Source organism: Drosophila guanche, unplaced genomic scaffold (assembly GCF_900245975.1).
Source record: "Drosophila guanche unplaced genomic scaffold, DGUA_6, whole genome shotgun sequence".
Classification (NCBI taxonomy): domain Eukaryota; kingdom Metazoa; phylum Arthropoda; class Insecta; order Diptera; family Drosophilidae; genus Drosophila; species Drosophila guanche.
This window is the reverse complement of record NW_022995747.1, coordinates 4,694,754-4,712,665: the sequence shown is the minus strand read 5'-3', so window position 1 is coordinate 4,712,665 and position 17,912 is coordinate 4,694,754. Positions and strand designations below refer to the sequence as shown.

The window sequence follows — 17,912 nt, the reverse complement described above, 5'->3', positions numbered from 1 at the left end:
TGCATTAGAAATGGAATTTCAAAAGGTGCGGTTTCGACTCGGCCAGACAGCACGTGGAGAACTCAGGGAATTAATATTAAAACATGCTCGAGATGAGTTTTGAGCAAAGGAGCTCAAATCATGCGCAACTTGAAATACATTGCTGAACATTCTCCTCTCCGGCCAACAAGCCAACAATGTCAAGGGTCGCAGCCCAGGAAAGGGAAAAAGGCAATGGCAATGGCAGCGACAGAGAAAGGACCAAAAAACAGAGACGGAGAGAAAATGTTAGCCAAGTCAAGCAAAAGGTTGGCAACAAGCAAAAGAAAGCAAACAATGTCTTGGATGTGTGCATTAAAAGTCAACGACTCGGCAAATGAATTGCAGGCACAAACAAATTAAATAAGCGCAGCAACTTTTGCTCGCCATTTCTTGATGTACCTGTAGGTGACCTCTAGACCAAATTCTTCTCTCGCACCAACGAAGGTAAAAGGACGGAGCAAAGTCGCAAAGGTACATCAGGGTATTACATGGCCCCACCTCCACCTGTGCCGCTTCAAGGCATCCACGGAGATGTTGCCATTAAATGTGTTTAGTGGTAATCAATAATCTCCGTGGTTTGCGTTAATTAGTCTAATCTGATGGTCATTTCTGGGTGTCTGGTGTCTGGTGAATGAACATAATTAAAGTTAATTAAGCTCTGCAGCAGATTAAACATAAATTTAATAAGTGTACACAAGACCTACGTATCGATTGGAATGGGATGACAATTAATTTGCCGACATTTCTGATACATGCCAGTACGGGTATGCGGCACATGTGTCGTAAGGGAAGCGCTCACGTTTCTGTATGGCAATTGCAGATCCGATTTCACAGCTCAGCATCTGACATAATTGCACCTCTGACAATGGGCACAGGACCCACTAATCAAAGCTTTAATATTTGGCTAAGCAAAGAGCATACGGAAGAGAGTCCGAATAAGAGAATGGAATTCTCTGAGCATGCGCTGCTCTTCTTTGCTTTTATGCCCCGCCTGCATTTGCTTACGTTACGTGTACTCAATTCCTCTCCCACCTTACGTACACGCCAAGGAGGCTTCTTTTGGTAGAAAGAAGCCAGAAAGGACGTACAAGAAGAAACCCAAGCACCAAGCCTCTGCCGAAGGCCAGACAACAGTGTGCGGCATTCAACGCATTTGAACGGTACTCAGGCGGAAGTGCGAGCTCCAGTGAAAGTCCACCCCGGACAATCATTTGGCGCATTATGGAACGTGTCTAGGCATCTTTCAGGCCAGCTAGCTGCCAGCGAAGGGTCCAAAGTGTTTTAGAGGCACATTTAAGGCGCTCGCAAAATTCAAATCCATTAAAGTGTCATTAGGGTGTCGCATAAAATACAAAAGGTGTTCTCACACACACAGCACACAGCAGAGAAATTAATTAAAAAAGGCAAACTCAGGTCCGAAATAAATTGCGCATAAGATTTATGCAAAGGGTCCTACAGCCTCAGCTACAGCTACAGCTTCACCGTTTTGGTGTTTGGCTTAGCTCCGAGTCCCTGTGAAATTTCTTGGATTCTGAGGAGCGTGCTGGTGCAGTTGCTGGCTCTGCCTCAAACTTATTCAATTCATTAAGCATTAAGTACGATGGCAATAAACATGGCCTAGACACGTGCTGGTTCACAGGTTGCCAGTATTATTAGAAATACATATATATAGGTACATATTTGAGGGGGGACTGTAGGCGCCAGGAATAGAATATTAAATTTGCTTTCGTGCAGGCTCCTGGGAAGGTCAGCGTTTTGCACGCAAAAATTAACAAAAATAGATTTTAAATATTAACGCGAGGCATGCGAGGCATCTTGTTGTTCACCTTAGCGGAGAGGGTTGCCAAAAGAGTTACGAAAACGTATGCTTTGAAGTGTAGTCTACTGTTGTATCAGCCCTCGCTTGTGGCCAAGTGACCCTTCACTGTTGTTTGTCTTATATGTATGCATTGTTTGCCCCATAAAACAGAAACAGAAAACACCAGGAGCACCAGCAGCACCACAGCGAACGTCAGATTCAGATTGTTCCAGGACACAGGCAAATGAAGTAATATGTAAAGCAAACAAGCAGACACACACAGAGACGGATGGGCTTTACAGATACAGATACACAGTAAAGCGCACACACAGACAGACACTCGACGAAGGACACTGCTTCTGTGGACAATTAAGCGCTGTGCTTAAGCCTGATGAGGTTTTCAGCGCGAGATAAATATCACCCAGTGCCGGTGCCTGTCCCCACGGGCTGCCTATATGTATTACTCGGACATGTATAGTACATATCTGTGTCTGCCCATCCGGTTGGGGCTACGAGCCGAGTGTAATAATTGCGATAGCATATTACATCTATTTACTGAAGTACGAGCGAGTATGAGATTAATTTGATTACCAGCGAGGATGGGCGAGTGTGCTTGGGTGGCTGATGGTGAGAGAGCTGATTATGTTGCCTACTTTTATAGTGAAGAAATGTAGTTTATGAACTCCCCTCTAGCGAGGCAAGTCGGAGTCCAATTTCTAACCTGTTGCGCCCCTTCTGCGGTACATTGAACCTTTCTTTGCCAGAACTTTTATTGCCCGAAATTTGGCAAACACTTGCCAGACATTAAATTCTATTTGGACTAGCTTTTCATTAGCAGCTAAACATGAATTAGCCTTTAAGTCGATGTTAGTGTACCTCATATTGTCCTTTGTCCTTTGTCTGTTGCTTTTGTTTAAAGTTCAGAGAGCGTGAAATGCTAACAAGTTAATTGAAATTCCTGCAGCGTTCCACGTGCGATTGTTTGCTCTTGGGACACAACAACGGAAAAGTCAACTCACCCATAGGAAAGCGTTTCTTTTAACCATTTTCTTGCTGGTTTTGCTTTTACTTTTTGCCTTTATCCTTTGCCTTTCCCTCTGCCTTTGCCTTTTCCTTTGCCTTTGCCCATTTCCTTTGGGCAGTCAGCAGTCGGAGCTAAGCAAACACTTTGCTGTGGTGTGAAAAATGTAGACAAGTGCAAATTTATATTCCCCTCCGTGCGGCAGCTGGTGGGGACTAGAGCACTGAGAGATATATATATATCTAAGAGAGCGCAGTGTTTAAGTGCCATCTTTGATGTGAGACATAAAAAATATTTAAATATTGTTGTAAGAGACTTTCGCCAACAGACATACTGAGAGCCTTTTGCATTGTATATTCAGACAATGTATCTTCTGGGCTTTACTCTGTAATGGTCCACCTGCACTCCCTACATCTCGAATTTAGTTCCAGGTGTGCGCAAAGGAAACCTGCACAAACTATGAAGTTTATTGCTTGTCAGCGCACAACTTTTGCCAACTGAAATACTAAAGCAGTACACGGCATTGGGGCTCTAAAAGTGGGATTTACACACCCCAAAAAAGTAAAAGTAACCCAAACATAGATGATAAACTCTCGCCCTTCTATATCTGTATCTGTATATGCATATCTGACGTATGCACGAGCCTCAGGAGCCGCTAAAAGCCACACCGCATCAATTTTGCCCCGGGGAATTGCGTCAAAATGAGAATGTGTAGCCGCTATTTGCATACAACTAAATATATCAGAGAGCCACATTGGATTCTGGCACACTGGTGCCCAAAAGTATGCGCCTCAACTTGGTTTATTTTTATCATAAAATTACGAAAGGCTTTGGCAGCATGCAAAGTGGCCATAAAATGATGGAGGTCTGGACTCAACCCGACATTTATCTTCATTTTTTTGCCCATTGTGTATGTGGCATTGGGGAATATTGCACAAAGCGCATAAACTTATTAACTATGCAGAAATTCCTTTTATTTTTGCATACTGCTGCAGGATACACAGGGAATACGCCAGGGCACAGTGGCGTTTTGCAGTGGTGGGGCTGCTGTCAGTCGCAAATTTGTGGCTCATTCTTGTATTATGATGAATGATTGCCAGCTGGGAGTTGTGCCGTCGAAGGAGGAGCAGGAGTGTAGGCACAGGCATAGTCAGAGTCACAGGAGACAGAAGGAAGAATGCCAAACAGCATAAATTATGTACAGGTTGAAAGGTCAAAGGTAAAGCTAGCTTTCTTGCCGAGCTCCTCTCCTAGCTTATGCCTCGGGGGGATTGTGGCATCTTCATTAATGTCAAAGTAGACAACTCAAGGCAAGGAATTTTGAAATGCTTTCTGCTAGTTTTCCAATTGACTGCAGCAAAAGGCAAACTATTTTAATTAGTTTTTCGGTATCCGAAGAGTTTGTTCAAGCTTTAATTACAGTAGACCCAAATAGCGACAGACAGCCATAAGAAAGTGGAATGGAATGCCGAGCATGTCGTGCCTGTGCAATATAAAATCGATGATCCATTTGGACGATCCCGATAACTGGAGGGTGATTAGGAGCGAATGGTAATGGGTCTGTCTGAACGCACCCTTCTGGATGGAAGGACACTCCCTGCCAGCGGGGAGGAGCAGGCTTAGGTAGAAATAGAGGTAGAGCAGGTCTCGAGTGCGCCAAGTCGATTGGAAAGCAATTCGCTTGCCCTTGTCATGCATAAAATATGAGCCAAGAGGGGCCATAACTCAATTTGCTGCCTGCATCCACGTTACATTTCTTATTTCACGATTTGGCATTATTGCTTGCCTTCCTCATACGAGAATGCTGCCCTCTCCGTATCATCATCATCATCGAATCGAAATCGAAATGTGAATCAGAGTAGGAATAAAAATAAAATGCCTGTCCTCAATTTAGATTAGTTCAAAAGCCCATCAAACTCATTACGTAGCATTCAGGATTTAGTTCTGGACATTTGGGCCAAGCTTTTGTGACCCTCTAAGGACTCTTTCCCGCTGTTTTGATATGCCCTAGAGGAGGGTATTTTGGTTTGCAGCATAATCGCTAACATATTTACTTATTTTATTACAGTTCCTCTATTCATCGAATTTTTACATTATATAACTACCAAAAGAGAGATCGTAAACCATGGATATCAAAACATTCGACTCTCGCAGCAGAATTCCATTTTTGTTTGTTTTTCCTTTTGTTCATTTTGACAGGGGAGTCCCCAAAACATATGTGACAGAGGATTTAGCACTCAACGGCAGCTGGACTCGCCCCAATGGGTAGCTGTTCCCTGAATATGATGCTGCTTTTGTATGGCATATGAAATATGTATTATGTATTATGTGGACAAACATACGTACATATGAACGCATAAATATACAATATGTGTTCATAAGCGGTGTGGTGAGCCGGAAAGGACCCTCATCAATATGGATATATGGCTGGCTGATGGTCATGTTTGAGCACCGGCTCGTGGCTTCAGCTTCTCGCTGAAGTTTGTTGAGTTAATTGCATAAATAATTTACATAATAATTACAAGTGAATCGTTTTGCTAGCATTCCAGTGCATTTCTGCATCATCAGCGTTCAAACAAACTCATACAGGAAACCCCGTCATCTCGCAGCTCGTTATTTTGCATATAAATCAAAATGCTAATGCAATCGAGTGGATATTTGCATTCTGCATAGTCCTCCGAATTGTAATTACGTAATGCCACAAGCTTATTTTCAGCCACGTCGAGCTTTAATTGCGTTTCCGTTTCCGTTAGCTGACTCATCAATATTTTAGGAGGGCCTGCCTCGACATTTTCAAGGAGCGGACTGTGAGAAGAGGACGGAAAGCCAATGCAGGAAATGCTCTACTGCAAATTCATTGTAGAGCCATTTTGGTGATTGTATTCGGGATCTGTGAAAACTTTTCCAACTCTCCCAGCAGGCGTCAATAAACCATAATTTGATTGTATTCGAATGAAATCTAAGTTATGAAATCTCTGCTGCATATTTAAATAAACATTCGAGTTACTATTCAAAGCTGCTTGTATAAAGGTAATCAATTAATTTAAACATCAATTAATTATTGGTCCTATTCCGCTCAGCTGATTTCCATTTTACAATCAATCGAAAAGTCGTTAAGCTGTTTTGCGATCATTTACCGATTGCTGCTCCCCATATGTTAATCTCAGCTACTCAGTCGATTCGATTGATGATCTGCCATTTGAACATCTCAATCGATCCGAGCACACATTAACCATCAACTATGGCGGCAGTAATACATCCATACTTAGCATATGAATCGAATTATGTGCTCCATTGTTGGCACATCTTCAGATCTAATCCATATTTGAGTGGAGTCATGATTCAGAGACGAGCTGAGCTGTATGACGGGACGGGCATATCGAATGACAAGACAAACGATCATTGAGAAGCTTTTGGTGCGCATTGTCAGGCACAAAGAGTCGAGTCGGTGATTAAAAATCAATATAAAATACACCACAAAGGGGTTCAATCACGGGTTTGGACACGCTTCTACATCTCTATATAGAAACCATTATGCAAATGTTCCATAGATGAGTGAATACACGACCTCTTGTAAGGCGACCACTCATAAAGATGATTTATTCAGTTGCTTTAAACCAAATCTGCATAATTATAATGGCGTGAACCACCCAAAGACGTCGCCTGGCCGTCTGTGCCAAAAATCAGCGGTTAGCTGGCTAACTGACTATCTGTGGGATCTCCAGAAGTAAGCTGAGAAATGGCAGAGATTGTCTTTTTGGGGGTTTGGCTGAAGTAGTGGGAATCCGTTGATCGATTAAACTGGATTGCTAAATATATAGCCTCTCTATGCATAAATCACGTGCCAGTGGCGACGAAAACAGAATTAGTCGGAGGAGCAAAGCATGGAGAGCGGTGAATGTCTGTGACTGGGCCCGATCGCCGCTCGGATGGCTAGAAATTTATGTAAATGCATGGATGAAGACCCTGAACTTGAAGCGATTCGCTGGAGAATGGCGGACGCGGACCCCACCAAAGCACCTCGCTTCAGTCTGTTGTTGAGCGAAACGGAGAGCGGTCGAAGATCGTGCTAGAATTTAAAGATAATAGTTAATCAGGAAACCATGTACAAGTCGTGCTCTTACGTAAGTTTTGCCCCAAACGAATCGTATTTATCATTCAACTGTTTGCCATTTAACTTGCAGTTGCTGCTCGTCTCAATGCTGGCTGTGATTGCTGCCGGTACGCAGAGTCGGGAATATTTGCCACGCCGCCAGCCCCAGGCGTACTTCTACTCGACACCGACTCCTCCCGGCACCATGGCAGCCTTACGGCGGATTATTCAAGGCCATTTGCATCGCTTCCAGCAGGCTGACAGCGCACAGTTCTCGCGTCGAGCCCTCAATCACCAGGCCAAAACGGAAGTGGGCTCCAAGACGATGCAGTTGTTGGTCTACCGCATGCCTGCCGCTTCGGAGAACATACTGGACTACGCCCTGCCACCGAATACGCCGACACCAAAGAACTATGCACAGAATTTCCTACCCGACGGGAAGGATGTCGTACCCGGAAGCTCTTACATACCGCTGCGATTACTCTTGATACGACGCTGAGGCTGCGGCTGAGGCTAATGCTGTGTTGTTGTCGCGTTGTCGGCGGCGGCACCGTGTGTTGTTCAAACGAGTTCGGTTCGGATTCGGCTTCTGGCTGGGCTGTTCTGTGATGTGGAATGCCGTAGCCGCGAATCGCAGCGGAGGCAGCCAGTAGATGAGGCTAATATGTTTTAATCTTACTGGTTCTTATAGTATATAACTTAACGATATTTTAATTCTTTGTTTTAAGGCCAGTGCTGGCATTTAAGTGCGACAATCTAATTTAAGTCAAAACCAAACATCCACGAGATCCACGCATCTTCCCCTCACACTCCATGACTATGAGTTACGACCCTCTCACATCCAATAAAGCCGAATGAGCGATCTACCTGACGTCGTAATAATCTATGAAACACATTCAACAAAAACCCCGAGATGGTCATCTCATTTACATAAATTAGAAGCTATAAATTTAAACGACCGGGAAAACAACTTCCAAGCTCTAACCGGCTAAAACGGGTAAAAGCTTTCAAGCGATGAGCTTTTGCGAGCTGATGATGAGCTTTAGTGATGAGCAAACAAAATACATTCGGGACGGAAGGTTTCCGATAGATCTTTGTAAAATGCCCGCCAGATTCAAAATCGAAGAACTAAGATTATATTGCATAATTTAATAATATTGGCATTTAGGACTATAATTTGTGTTAATTAGTTGATGAACTTTGAACTGACATTTGGCTGGTGCGACTAAGCGCGGACTTCTCCTGTGTGCGCAGTGCGTCGATATCCATCTCCTCCTTGGACTTGAAGTTGCAGATTAAACCAAACCATGCTCTGCGGTTGTCCTTGTTGAGGATGATAAAATAGACAAACAGCACGAATCCCTGCAGCGTGGCCGTCAGGCAGAACAGGTAGGAAAAGACTCTGCCCCACTGAAAGTAGCTGCAGAATCCGAAGATCCACGTGAGGCCAAGCAGGAAAAAGAGCAGCACAAATAGCCTCAGCTGTTGTAGAACGTGCTTGCCTCGAGTATGCAGCGCGCAATAGACGCTGCAGGAGATGTAGCCGACCATTAGGGCGTTGGCCAGAGTTACCAGAGCGATGGGAAGAACCACGCCCAGGTACAGGCCATGGCCGCTGGGGTAGCACAGGACAGTGTGGGGCATTTCGGGCGACGCTTGGGTAGGCCTGTACGAGGCGGGATCGAGTTTGACCAGCGCCAAGGTGGGCACCAGCGGCAGGGTCCAAGCGACCAGGGCGGACATGAAAATGTAATGGCGCGGATAGGTAACGCCAACGACCTTCACGTAGCGTTTGAACTGCAGGAAGCCGATGATGAGCATCCAACTGAAGACGACCAGCAGGAAGTACTGCATGAGGGCACCCGCAATCAGGCATCGATCTGAGAACTGCAGTCTCCGCAGCAGCTCCCCCTTGCCGATGTCCATGAAGAAAAGCGTCTGCAGAGCCAATGCCAGGCAGAGATTGAGCAGCACCTTGGTGGAGGCCAATCTGCGGAAGCTTCTAAAGAGCGCCGCAGTCAGGAAGATGGCCAGCAGTCCCACCAGCGACAGACTCAGCCCCACATTGGTAATCATGTCCAGAGTTCGATCGTCCTCGTAGTTGTCCACACCAGTCTGAATCTTGCTGATGCCCAGCAGAAAGGAGAACTGTGTGAGGTGATCGGCATGACAGAGGATGACGGGATCGAGTGGGGTGTCCAAGCTGTCGCTACTACTGCAGGTGGTAATTCCATCACTCAGCCAGGTCTCATAGTTCCAGTAGCCACACCCTCCGCCTTCCATCAGGGAGGAGTTTTCGTTGCCATTTCGCAAGAAAAACGGCAGCTTCGACGGCAGGGAATTATCTGCAAGGAGAACTGAAAGTTACTCGAACTGCGGGGAAAGTTGAATTGTTGAACAACTCACCTTCCATTCCGGGAATGGATATCGATATGACGGCACTGCTCGGCATTCGCACTGGGCTCTCGGTCTCCACAAAGAGGGAATCGCTCGTGTAGACCTTGAAGACCAGGAACGTGGCTCCCTTCTGCTTCAGCTCTCTCCACAGTTGTTCTGGTAGAAAGGCAGCAGTTTGCAGCCCCTTTCTGGCCCTGATATTCTCCAGGCTCTCGGATGAACTCAAGGGACTGTAGTCAAATCCTTCCACATTGGACCCGGAGGTGGAGTTACCTTTTCGATCAGTAGGAAGGTTGTAAATGGCGATTCCCGTCACATTGGCGCACTCCGGATTCACAAAGAACACGCTGAGCTCGTTGCTGATAAGAGCGTGGACTCCCACATGACTCAAAATCTGGTTCTTCACGTGACTCTGGTCCTTGGCTTCAACGTCGCAGCTCTCTTTGGGCACCAACTGCGGCGGCAGGGCATCCAGATAGTCCTCAAAGTTGCTCAGCAGGGTGTTGGTGGCATTCAGCTCGGCCGAGATACGCAGAGTTTCCCTGTCGGTGGCCATCACCTGCAGGCAGATTCCGATCAGATCGGACACTACTTTGGGATCCTTTTTCGGCTTCTCCAGAAGCGACTCGAAGATTTGCGCAATGCTGAAGATGTCGACGGGTCGCAGTGGTTCTTGCGACTGCCTCAGCAGATCACTTAATCTGCTAATCATATCCGGGGGACTCTCCACGGCTAATCGGTTTAGATTTGAGCTCAGCTGCTGTCCACCTCGGCAGGTGACGTTGCTGAGACTCTCCCACTCCCTGGTTCCATTGCGAATCCCACATTTACGTCTCACGGGGAAACCCCTCTCATCCAGGCACAGCTCCCGCAAGTTGGCCCATCGCCCCACTCTAGTTCTCTCCACGTGATTCCTGCGGGACTCCACCTCTACTTCATCGCCCGTCTTGTAGTTGAGCTCAAAGTGCTCTGCATCACAGTAGCCTCTTCCACAGGCCTCCGCCGGACTATTGGCAATCCTCTGGATGTCGTCGATGCAGGGCAGGAACGGAATGAATCTGAAGTGGCAATAGTCCAGGCACTTGCCGATGCTGAGGTGGGGCTGCACATAGAGCTGGGTGCTCCGACTGGTTGTGTTGCTAGACAATGCAAACCTGAAGGCCCAACATAAGCCCAGAAGCCTTAGCATCTCGTCGGGAATTTCGATTTAATTCAATTTATGCGCTGTCCCCGTTGTCTCACTCCCAAGCGCCGCGATCGACTGACTGGACTGAGGCTGGGAGGCGTGTGACTGGCGATAAAACTAGTTCCGCTCTCGCCATACCCTAACAAATAGGGCATATTCCGTGTGGTCCGACAGGCGAGGTTGCCAGGAGACTTGATGTATTTCAATCAAAAACAAGAGCAGCTATCGAAGATGTAGATCGTCTTTGGCTTCGACTCAAGGCTAACAAGTTAATCAGCTCAGATTATTGGAGTGTGGATGGTTAATGGCTCCATTAATCAGTGGCTTCGTTTAAGTATTAAAATTAGGTACAGAGCGTGTGCCAACACTTGTGTTGCTTCGAGAGGGTATCCCGAGTTCGATTGTGGGCTGTGTTTATTCCTTAATCATTGTGAGTGACTCTAAGAGAGGCGCAAACATTACATCTGTGGGTCAGGAAAAGCGTTGGGGCTAAGTAATCATCCATCGGAAACTGTGTAGCACGTCAGTTCGATAATCAGCTACCTTTAGCCGGCCCTCTCTGTCCGACCCGACCACCTGCCCATCAGATTCAGGCAGCCGCCGTCTCTGGCGAAACAATCTGTCGATATGTGGCATTAGAATGAGCCGCGTGAATAATTAGATGCGCCGCGGCTTGAGCGTCTGCCAGCAACCTGGTCGTCGGTCAATGAGCACTTGATATTCTTCCACTCCACCTCTAAGGCCACTCGAGGTGGGAGAGTTAGCGCGCGCTGTCCCACTTGGAAATGCTTACAATATTTCCCGACAATCTCCGTCTCGAGGCTCTCCATCAGCTCTCGACAGCATCGGCGGCAGAAGATTAAAACGACGCTGGCCGTTGAATCAGAACTATTTTTACAAAGTTTGCTGTACACAACATAAAAGTGCATTTATTTATAGAGTCACAACTAAACTCTGGACACAACTCCGATTACCCGCAAGAAGCAAAATCCAGTATTCTGTACTGGTTTCACTCTAATGAGTTGGTTGTTGCTCCTGTAGCCTTTGGCACTCGACATGCTCTTTTGGAATTCAAATTGTTGCATCTTCGCATTACATTATGGTTGCAACTGAAGGTCGCATGCATGTCGACAAATAAATGACAATATAAGCTAAATCCCACCCAAGATATCTTATTTGTGGCTTATCTTTCAATTTAAAGCAGTTTGCAAGCATATTAATAAATATAAAGATATAGAAGCTAAGCAGTTTTGGGAGAAACATATTCATGACAATATATTTCCACACTTCATGAATAACATTTGTTTGCTGAAACTGATTAATTCTGTCTTAATCATAACTCGCATAACTCGCTTTCCACTAACAATGTGAACATGTTGTATATATCAGATATCAGGGCTCGGTACGGCACCAAGGATTGTGGATGGAAAAAGTCTCTGCCGCTGCACTGCCTGGCCGTCTGCCAAGTTGTCTTCGCACACAAATATTCGACTTTGGATATTAGAAACTAAAGTGCTAATGACCATAGGAACGGGATCTCAATCATTTTCCTCTTTGGTGTTTGAGTTTCAAACGATTCGATGCAGAAAGCATTTGAAATATTTATTTCCACTGCGAAATTCTCTTCATTCAGTGTGAAAATATTTGTGTTGGCGTAGGGGCTCGGAGCCATATTGTCCACTGGCACGTAGAAAACAACGAAAATTCAGCAAAGAACGAGATGCTGAGGAGGTGACGGGCGGAGACGGAGGTAGAGGAGAACACCTCCCATTGTTAGCCATCTAGCCGGGCAACATGTTTTTGGCTGTGTGTGTGCGGAGTGAACGTGAGCCCGGCAAAGTTGGTTCCACTTCAGGAATTTATTTACTCGAGTGTGATGCGATTATCCTGATGCACTTGTCCTTTGTCTCAGTGCGCCAGCAAGGAGCGCCTGCTGGGGCAAACGAGCACACAAGCAGATTCAACAATATTCAGCACGGAGCTGTGTATGCGCTGCAATTGAGATGCCCAAAAAAGTTTTCCATTAACCTCCCAACTCCTTCGATGTATCCTTGCCCTACGCTTGTTAATTAAAGGCCAGTAAGATAGTCATCATTTGGCAGCCAGCTTGATTAGAGTCTAGAGGCGAAGAGGCGTTCTACTCCCTGCCACGCTCCATTTCACTTGCACAATGTGCCAGGTCTATGCAACTGCTTGGCTTTTCGCGTACCGTGGTTATCTCTAGTCCATTTCTTACCAAGTTGCGCGGATGAAATTGGATAAAAAATCGGACTTTTAATGGTTGAAAATGTCTAGAGCAGGCGGCTCCATTCCTTCTGGAGATGAGCTTTTGTTTTGCTTTCGGAATTGATGGTAGCTAGGAAAGTTTGTTGAGGCTAAAACTATATCATAGCTCAGTGGCCAGTAAGTATCAAATAAGTGCATAACTTTTCACTGGAAGTCAGATAAAACATCAAAACATCACCAAATCAATTACCAATAAATTATCATCATCTAATTTAATTTTTGGCCATCTCTGATTAATTCTGGTTTCTCTGGTCTAACATTTGAAGTTGCACCAAACCGCAGGGCAGAGTGACAATGGCTGTGATAGTCTGATGGCTGCTTACCTGGCTTTCCTGTGGCGACTCTGCCTTTCCCATTGGCAGCAACGGGCCACCACTCCTCCATCAGTGTCAGGAACAGTTGTGGGTGGCCTGTCAGCGACAGGCTTGGGTTCGGGTCAGCTTGCGGCTACACGCTGACGTTTATCGGGAACCACAGCCGAAGGAAGTTGAACCATTGTGCGTTTTGTGCTGGGGACAGTGGGGACAGGAGTGCGATTAAAACCGCACGGCCACGACAATGAAAACTTACACAATGCACAATCTTTTATTATGCTTTGTGGTGAATAATTAATTTATGCACTGAATATCTCATGGATGCACAGGGCTCCAATGGGTCAGCACTTGTCCAAAGTAATTCCCGATGCCGCCCTCCAACAGGTTCCGGTCCTGGCTGGTCTGCCAGTCAATTAAAATTTCGGTAGTGCTGTACGAATGGATGTCGTTTGCTGATTGTAATGCAAGTGGCTCTAATTTATTTGCTGCCTGCCACATCCACTGGGCCACGGAGGAGCTGTTTTCTTCTGCTCGACTGGAGCTGCCCCGAAACTCTATTGTCGTAGGTAAATTATGCGTGAGCCATTGACTGAGCTAAGGCAGAGCTCTGCTCCCAGCTGACAAAAATCAGCAGAAAGCAAATAAATCCAGCGATAAATAACATCAGCAGTGGAAGTTGAGCGATTAAGAAGACGAACTGAATGCAGAGCAAACAATTGTAGAGAGACGGAAAATTGAGCGAATGATTAACAGACGCTTCTGGGAAATGGGATTTGAAGAAGCTTTACTTAGAGTTGAAAATGGATTATAATAAGAATGCTGAAAATTTAACTTCCAATCTCTTTATTTGTTTTCTAAAATGTACATAATGTTCTGAATGATTTTATGAACTATTCTTTAAACTTGTAGATCTTTTATCTCTCTCTTTTTTTTAAGCCATTATTCTTTAGTTTTATTGGCGAATGGTTAACCGATTAAATTAACAGCTTTAAAAATTGTTTTTATGATTTAAAATAATTTATTTTGGATTTGTTTTTGACTGATTTTAAAAATCTACCTATGCGAACGTTCAAAAAATAGACTGCTGCCATCTGTTGGCCAGTGGCTGCGTTCGCTCTCTCTACATGTATACAACGGCAACTACATAGCCATGTAAGTATAATAGCTTTCGGCTCTGTTAAGTTTGCAGAACAGCTTTCGTTGTTCGCCTCGAAACGGCGAGGGTGGGTGAGTAGTAGGTGGCCGACAGGACCAGCTCCTAGCCCCCACAATGGGTCCTTTAATACGGCGTGCACGAAGCACGGGCCGCTCAGTCGTCGACGGCTGTTCCAGGCGAATTGTTCAAATTACGGAAACAGTTGCTGAGTAGAGTGAAATTTATAACGGAGAGAACGGTGAACGGAGCACGGATTCTTTGAGCCTCGCGCGCGTATCGCTTATCAGGAGTCGACCAGGCACTCATCAAGTGAAAGTTGTCAGCTATCGGAGTGCACGGTGTACGGTACGAGTGGAGTGAGAAACTACGGAGAAAGTAAAATACTAAACGCAAAACAAATAAATCACACACTGAGGAGAAGAAAAGAATAAACAAAAGTGAGAGAGCGAAATCGCAGAATAAAAATAAAAAGCAGCGCGCGTTAGAAGCAAATGTAAATTACAGGCCCACAAAAAGAGCGAGAGATATCCAATCCAGAAGAGATATATACAGTTACAGATATATACATTTATTTAAGAATATGTGTATAATGACAGAACTTTGCGGTTCTTTTGTGTCTTAAAGGCCGCCGCCTCAAAAATTAAAGCCCTACATTTGTGCGCTCCAATTTATTTCGTGTTACTGCCTGCATATTTCACGCCATTATTGTCTGGTCCATGGATATGGGAAATGTGGGATGGGGACCCATAATTTATGTTTCGTATTCTGTTCTGTGTTCTGTGTGTGTTTTGTCGCTGTTTTGCCCAAGTTGCCAAATAGAAATATTTGCCCCAATATGTCAAAGTTTATTAGACATTTTGCTTTGCGTGCCCACGGCAATTTGCTGACAGTTGTTTTAGTTGCTCCGCTGGACGATAGTGAATGTCCATTATATTTGATAAATGCCCCGTGCCAGACACAGAGTTGAATGTACAATTGACAGTCTCCGCTTCGCTCCGCTCCTCTTACTCACTCTTTCTATCTGGAAAACGAAATTCAACTCGACACGACATTCCCCCTTCCGTCATACTGGGGCCACGAATTGTGTGTTCTTTGTCCGAGCTCTGCCTCATTTTGTGTCCTGGCCTAATGGCAGGCTCATCATTAACTCAGTTATTGTCAGTTTAGCGCTAAATTGACAAGCAGACAGAGACAGCCACACACTTTCCAACGGGTCCGCGTGAATATCGTTTTGTTTTTAGCGTCATTATCAAACGGCGTGCCCGTCATCGCCAAATAGCTTCATTTTAGGCCCCTGACAAATAGCCCCACCACTGAATCGAAGCAACTTGGCCGTACTCCAACGAATTGAAGCGACTTGGCTCTACTCTAAGTCTGGCCAAACAAACGCCAAGCCCGAGCTACCGACACTTGGCCTCTTATTTACACTCTTGTCGACGGACGCCCGAAAATACAACAAGGACCTGCTTCGATTCCCACTTTTGTTGACAGAGTGCCACTGTCGCACCGTTCTCAAAATGCCGAATGTTGCACGTAATTAAAATTCGCTCAATTGGAAGGATGCTTTGCTTTCCTCCTGCCGTGATAAAGTCAAGACCCGGAGCCCCTAAGGTCATTGAGAAATATGGCTGTCTGAACTCGCTGCTGATTAATACCGAGTACTGCAGCAGTCGTAATAAGCCAGAGCAAAAGTGAACAAATATTCGCGATGAAGGTTGACAGGAAGATGAGAAAAATGTATACATATGTACGTACCTTAACGGTTCTGCTAATGGGTCTGCAGCCGCAGCTACACAAATAACTAAGAAAATCGATTTTCCTTTTTAAAGGCCAAGGCTGGAGTTGACTTAAAGTGTAGGTTTGTCTGTTGCCCGGGTTAAGTCCCTTACGGCTGGCCGAATACCAAGCTGCTGCTGCTCCCTGTTCTCACAATTATCATTGCTTTGCAGGTCCACAAGCTTCCAAGTCCCATCTCAATTCGAGTCCCACTTGATGCCCCACCTGTCTCCCACCGTCTCCCAAAGAGCTGCCAGGGCTTTTCGGGATGTTCTGTGCGGCGCTGTTCAGGCACTGCCTCAAGGGGTTTCCCGTGCCTAGGCAACTGCTCAACTTCAAAAAAACTCAATGTTGGTGCTGGCAATGCCTTAATTGCCGTGCACTCGTCGTGGCGCATAAATTTCGAGATTCTCTCATACTTACACTTACACCTGAGAGTTGTGTTTGTATAATTAACCAGCGTATGCACCCTCTGTTGCTGCTGCCACGCCACACTGCCGTTTTAGTTGCCTCTATTTTTTGTTGTAAAGATACACTTACCATCGGGCACGGCATTCTGCCTTACTCATGTGACTATTGTATTCTAAACTTCTTGGTGAATACTTAAGGAACTACCTAGATCTAGGTGCAACTTTTCTGGATCCCTGAGAAGAGCATCAAAGTTTCGATAAGGCTCTGCTCAAAGTCTTCCTCTAGCCTTCTTTTTGCCTGTTTTTGTTGTGACCCAGTTGATGGTTGTTCGGGTCTTGGCATGGTGTCGTTGTTGTTGCTGTTGTGCCTTTGGCTTCCGCACGTGTTGCATGTGGCATTCAACAAACAGGCATATTCCAGCGATACAAGAATGCAGTTGTAACAGCAACTGCAAAGGCTATGAAGCCATGGCCCCAGAAACCGTTGGCCAGGACCCCTTGATCCGCTCGAGGCCCGTTCAACTTTTGTTTTTCCGCTCATTTAAATATTTGATTAGTGTAGGTATTTGGGAAAAGCCTCAGAAAAGCCATACTTTTGAAGAGAAATAAGAATTGTAAAGGAAAATATGTAGCGCAGGGAAAGACCGTCATGAAATATTCATGGCCGCAGTGGCATCGTTTGATTCGCCACAATTCCACGTAACGAATGAGTCCCCAGACCATCCATGTCCATTTTTCACCCATTCATAATTGGACAGACCACAATATTTATTTTGCAATTTTCATTAGGGCGGTTTTTCCGTTTATCATTGCTGTCATATCAGGTGTGTGTTAAAGCAAATACAATTTATTACGTTTTCAATTGTTGTACAGTCTCGCGCTCTCGGGGTTACCCTCTCCCGCGTTCGGTGGCGGAAACTGTCTGACAGATACACACGTATATAAGTGAAAGCGAAATAAAATGCAATATCAGTATTGAATAATCTGGTGTCCAATTTCAGTTGTGATATGCATTTGAACATATTCATTGCGAAAGTGAATTAAATACGCGGGCAAAGCGTTTCAATTAAGGGAAAATCGGAAACGAAAAAATCACCCAAAATGGTAAGTGATTGCAAAATGTAATTAAAATAAAAACTAATTGAAAATATTCAATTAATGTGCGATAGAAATCATTTCAATAGAGAAGCCAGAAGGCAAACAACATTCCTTTCAATAGGTTTCCTGGCCGTTAGGCATTTTCAAAGCCATCTCAATCAGAGTCCTTGTCTCAATTCTATTGATAACAAGCAAATCAACTCGATTCCTATCCAAAGAGGTCCTCACTATGACATATGCAAAGAAATGTTGATCTAATGCATTTTAAACCTCCGCCATTCAATATCCCTGTTTTCAATCCCAGAAATGACACACGTGTGGTGCCTCTGGGGGAGTCTCTGGATGGCATTTGAGGC

General features: G+C 45.2%; 3 protein-coding genes across 5 annotated transcripts in view; 2 read left to right on the top strand and 1 right to left on the bottom strand.

The window, feature by feature from the left end:
• The first annotated feature begins 6,751 nt into the window (after positions 1 to 6,751).
• LOC117583083 lies at positions 6,752 to 7,760 on the top strand. The gene is made up of 2 exons (XM_034271260.1): positions 6,752 to 6,964; positions 7,025 to 7,760. The coding sequence occupies exons 1-2, from the start codon at positions 6,944 to 6,946 to the stop codon at positions 7,430 to 7,432; spliced, it is 429 nt and encodes a 142-aa protein (XP_034127151.1). The 5' UTR covers positions 6,752 to 6,943; the 3' UTR covers positions 7,433 to 7,760.
• A 337-nt stretch (positions 7,761 to 8,097) lies between these two features.
• On the bottom strand, positions 8,098 to 10,591 carry LOC117583429 (adhesion G-protein coupled receptor G4). Its single transcript, XM_034271727.1, has 2 exons — positions 9,340 to 10,591; positions 8,098 to 9,278 (listed from the first exon to the last, which is right to left on the bottom strand). Exons 1-2 carry the CDS (start codon positions 10,517 to 10,519, stop codon positions 8,116 to 8,118), a joined length of 2,343 nt encoding a protein of 780 aa, XP_034127618.1. The 5' UTR covers positions 10,520 to 10,591; the 3' UTR covers positions 8,098 to 8,115.
• A 3,846-nt stretch (positions 10,592 to 14,437) lies between these two features.
• LOC117583033 (guanylate cyclase soluble subunit beta-1) overlaps positions 14,438 to 17,912 on the top strand; it is a 42,486-nt gene continuing 39,011 nt past the window's right edge. The window contains exons 1-2 of one of the 3 annotated variants that reach the window (XM_034271191.1): positions 14,438 to 14,617; positions 17,460 to 17,562. In XM_034271191.1, the coding sequence (XP_034127082.1) occupies positions 17,560 to 17,562 (3 nt within the window). In that variant the 5' untranslated portion in view covers positions 14,438 to 14,617; positions 17,460 to 17,559. Of the gene's footprint in view, positions 14,710 to 17,459; positions 17,563 to 17,912 lie in introns of all 3 variants that reach the window. The other 2 variants (XM_034271190.1, XM_034271189.1) reach the window with 2 other exon arrangements.